General features: G+C 57.7%; 1 protein-coding gene across 1 annotated transcript in view; it reads left to right on the forward strand.

Moving 5' to 3' along the window:
• Positions 1 to 21: 21 nt before the first annotated feature.
• Positions 22 to 4,392, forward strand: part of LOC102034306 (transducin-like enhancer protein 2) — a 14,235-nt gene continuing 9,864 nt past the window's right edge. The window contains exons 1-5 of the mRNA XM_031063251.1: positions 22 to 149; positions 723 to 786; positions 1,849 to 1,893; positions 3,549 to 3,611; positions 3,830 to 3,904. Coding sequence (XP_030919111.1) covers positions 766 to 786; positions 1,849 to 1,893; positions 3,549 to 3,611; positions 3,830 to 3,904 — 204 coding nt within the window. The 5' untranslated portion in view covers positions 22 to 149; positions 723 to 765. The remainder of the gene's footprint in view (positions 150 to 722; positions 787 to 1,848; positions 1,894 to 3,548; positions 3,612 to 3,829; positions 3,905 to 4,392) is intronic.

Here is a 4,392-nt window from a genome sequence, read left to right on the forward strand (position 1 = left end):
GGGCCGGGCCGGGCCGCGGGGCCGAGCCGCAGCCTCCACAGCCGGGCTGTCTCTCCGCCGCAGCCCGGGCAGCCCTTCAAGTTCTCGGTGCTGGAAATCTGCGAGCGAATCAAGGAGGAGTTTCAGTTCCTGCAGGCGCAGTACCACAGGTGGGACCGGGGCCGGGCTGGGCTGAGTGCCGTGGGGTAACGGGGGAAGGAGGAGGTGGAGCGCTCCTTCAGGAGCACAGTCTGGTCTCTAAGGAGGGAGTGAAGCTATCAGAGCTGGCCAGGAACAGCTTTGGGGCCAGAGCTGCTGCTCTGCTGGTGGGACCCAACCTTGAGTCCTGGGAGGATCAGATTTAGGAGCAGGCTCTGGAGGGGTGGATGGTGATGACAGAGCCCTCGTCCCTGCAGAAGGAGCCTGGGGAAGGAGGAAGAGGAGGGAGGTTTGGGCTGGGGGACAGCGTGAAAGCAACAACTGGGGAGCCAGGTCTTGAGTGGGGGTCCCAAGGGGAGGATCAGCCGAATTTCCTCTGGCTGAGCTGGGTGTAGGGGCAGGGAGGGCACAGAGCTCTGGGTGGGTGCTACAGGTGTGTGACAGCCCTGCAGGTGCCCCGGGCAGGGTGGGTGTGTGTGACAGCCCTGCAGCCCCAGGAGCACACAGGAGATGTGCTGAGCTTGCCCCAGGGACGGGGCAGGAGCTGCAGGTCCGTGAATGAAAGTCCTGGCTCCCCTTTGCAGCCTGAAGCTGGAGTGTGAGAAGCTGGTGAGCGAGAAGACAGAGATGCAGAGACATTATGTCATGGTGAGCTGTCCCCCTGCTCCTCCTGAAGGGCTGTCCCCCCTGGGCTGCTGCCCTCACACACATCTGGCTGCTGGGGCTCCTCTCAGCCCTGCCCAGTGCTCACCTTGGGGCTGGGGACGTGTGAGGGAGGAAGGAGTTAATCACCATTTCTAGCAACGCTGGCTCTTGGTGCTCAGTGCTGCTTGAGCCCGGGAATCCTGCCATAGGTTTTGTCTCTCTTTTTTTTTAACCTTTTTCTATCTGGCCTTGTAAGAGAGCCCCCAGCTCCTCCCTCTCTCTCTCTCTCCCGAGGGGTGGATATTTAAGAACTGATGCTCCAAGGCTGGTGGTTTGGGTGGAAGGGGAAGGAGCAGGGCAGGAGCCCTCCACAGGTGCCAATGAAGGGTTAACTGGCCCCAGGACAGACTGTCCATCACTCAGAGCCTGCCAGGAGCTGCTGGGAGGAAGAGGATGGGGGGACAGCAGAGCAGTTCCTTCTCCTTCATCACCTGACCTTACTGGCCCCTCTGGGAAAAGGGGGAATCCAAGTGACACCATCCAAGAGGCAAAAAGACGTGAATTTGGGCAAAGCCCATCCCGGGGGTGAACACAGCCCAGCCTGTGAGGCTGGGTGTTGATATTGCAGGGCATGTTCCTCTCACCCATCAGCTGGGATCCCTCCCCACATCCTGGAGGCTCACAGGGATTTCCAGAAGTGCTTTCCTGCCTTTGGAACAGGCTTTGCTGGTGGAAAGCAGGAAAGCTCTGGAGCCCTTTTCTGCCCAGGTGTGGGGGATTGGGGTCAGAGTCAGTGGTGGCTGCTGAGGGTGAAACCTGGAGCAGGTTCCAAGAGCCAGGACAGGATCTGGGGGCGGGGGGGGGCAGCAGGACTGGCTTCCCCTGGCTTAAACAAATTGCAGGTGCAAACAGCTGTGCCTGCTCCCTGCCTTGTCCCAGGCTCCTGGCACAGTGTCCCAGCCATTCCTCGTGGGCTGCAGCCAGCCAAACCCCAGGCTGGTCCTGGCCAGCTGCTCTGGACAGCTCCTAACCAGGCTGTGCTGTGCTTTTTGCTTCTCCTCTCAGTACTACGAGATGTCCTACGGCCTGAACATTGAAATGCACAAGCAGGTAAGTGCAGTGGGGCTGGGACAGCAGCAGGGGAGGGTGGGGAAGAGGCTGAGGTTGGAGACTTCGTTGGAAAATGATCTCCCTTGAGCCCTGTAGCTCTAATGGCTCTAAGTGACACAGGGACTGGCTTGCAGAGGGATGCAGCCTTGTCAGGATGTGTTATTGAGTTCCCCATCCCAAAGAGAAGCACTCAGAGCCCTGCTGTGAGCCCTGGTGCCTCCCTGCAGTGCTTCCCTGGGGCCCCACTTGAAGGAGGGACTGGAGGAAACAGCAGGAGCTAGAGCCCAGAGGCAAATGGATTGTCTTTCTTCTCTTTTTTTTTTTTTCTTAATCCCCTTTTCCTTTCCCAAAGCCAGAGGAGTGTTTTCACCCTTCCCTGGTTCCCCTTTTGTTCCAGCCTTAATTTGCTTTCCCTCTTCAGATTTATCAATCTAGTCATCATGGGCTCTCTGCCAGGGAAATTAGTTTGGACCAATGCCTGACAAAGTGGCAAGTCAACTGCCATATCCCTCCAGCTGGCTCAGCCCCTCCGAGTTTGCTCCTTTTGTTAGCAGGGAGCCTGATGGGGACCACATTCCTGCCACCCTTACACACCCCAAAATCCAGTGGGAATTGGGAGCCGGGGGTGGCCCAGGCCAGGTGGGGTTGGGGACTCTGCCCACGAGGTGGTGGCCAAGGGGTGAGGAGTGGGAGCCTGGGCAGGAGGGGGTCTCAGTGGCTGGGAGAGCAGCTGGGAGCTGCAGGTGAGCACGGGGTGCTGCTGGCTGCGGGGCTGGGCAGGGAAATGTTCCCTTTGTTCTCCCTTGGCTCCCAGCCCGCTTTGACCTCTGCAGCACCGGCGGGGATTGTCAGAAACCTGAGCTGATAAAACCCTTCAGAGCAGCCAGCCCCGGGCTGGATTTACAGCAGGGGGGTGGGCAATTTTCCCCAGGAAATGTGGGGTTTTCTCTTGGAGAGGCTGGGCTGGAAGTCGCAGCCTCTTTCCTCGGAAGTACTGCTTGCCCTGCTGTGGGTTTGTCTGCAACCACAGAGCCTGTCCTCAGAGGATGCACCGGGTTTTCTGCATTCCCCCGTGGGCAGGGGCAGCTCTGGGGGTGCTTTGTGCCTCTGAAGGAGCAGGGGGAGCTGTCCCAGGCCTTGATGGGGCTGGGAGTGGAGTCCCTGCTCTGGGTCAGGGCAGGTACAACCAGCAGAGCCTTGAGGGATTTGCTGGTGCCATTCCAACAGGGCTGACTCTGTGCAGTTCTGCATCCTGCTTGCTCTGCCTGGCTTTGAGCTGGATGTTTGGGAAGGGAAGGCACAGGGAGGGCTCACTGCCAGCGCCTGTGGCTCGGCTCCCCTCTGTCCCTGCCCGCAAAGCCAGGATGGGTTTGGGCTGAGCAGAGCCAGCTGGGCTGCAAGGACTGACAGCTTGGAGCTTGCCTTGGCCTGGGGCCACGCAGGGATTGAGGCGTGGGGTCCCTCCCCTGTGCCTGGCAGCCCTGGGCAGAGCCCTCCCCTGGCAGCAGCTCGGGAAATCCCAGCAGGGATGCAGAGGCAGCAGGAGAATTTCCGTGGGTGGGGAGAGTTTCACTCCTCTGCAGAGTGGGGGACAGGATGGGGCTCAGAGCCCTCCATCCGCGGTGATACCTGCTGATTCCTGCTTCCTCCTTCAGGCAGAGATTGTCAAGAGGCTGAGTGCCATTTGTGCCCAGATTATTCCCTTTCTGACACAGGAGGTAAGGAGGAGGCAGGGGGTCAGATTGCTCTGGCTTCTTGGGAAGAGACAAATCAAAGTCCAGCCTGTGAACCACAGGAGGTTTTGGGGAAGAAAACGTCATGCCTGGGCTGGAGGGGAGGGAGAAGGGGCTGTGCAGGGAAGGGTGGGGCAATGTGGAGCCAAATGCTCCCTCGGGGCAGGAGCAGGGTGTGAGCACCCCGTGCTTTTCCTCCCCAGCACCAGCAGCAGGTCCTGCAGGCAGTGGAACGGGCCAAGCAGGTGACGATGGGTGAGCTCAACAGCATCGTCGGGGTGAGTTGCACTGCCTGGATGGGGGCAAAGACTCTTCCCTGCCTGGGGGTTTGGGACCTGCAGTGATGGGGGAAATTTTTACTATTTTGACACACCCATTTTCTTACTATTTTGACATAGCCATTTTTTACTATTTAAGGGTTTTTACCAGTTTGATACACCCATTTTTTACTATTTAAGGGGTTTACTCTTTTATGTACCCATTTTTTACTATTTAAGGGTTTTTACTCTTTTATGTACCCATTTTTTACTATTTAAGGGTTTTTACTAATTTGACACACCCATTTTTTACTATTTTAAGCGTTTTTACTATTTTAATACACCCATTGTGGTGAAGGGATTTGCCACAGTGTCCTGAAGGTGTTGGGTGCCCTGTGGGACAGCCATGGCCTGGGGTCGTGTCTGCAGGGAGGGACTCAAGGGTTTAAGAGGCAGTGGAGGAAAACAAAGTCCAGAGGGAGAATAAAAGAGGCTGTGCCGAGCCTGCT

This window comes from Geospiza fortis, unplaced genomic scaffold (assembly GCF_000277835.1).
Source record: "Geospiza fortis unplaced genomic scaffold, GeoFor_1.0 scaffold241, whole genome shotgun sequence".
NCBI classification, from domain to species: Eukaryota; Metazoa; Chordata; class Aves; order Passeriformes; family Thraupidae; genus Geospiza; species Geospiza fortis.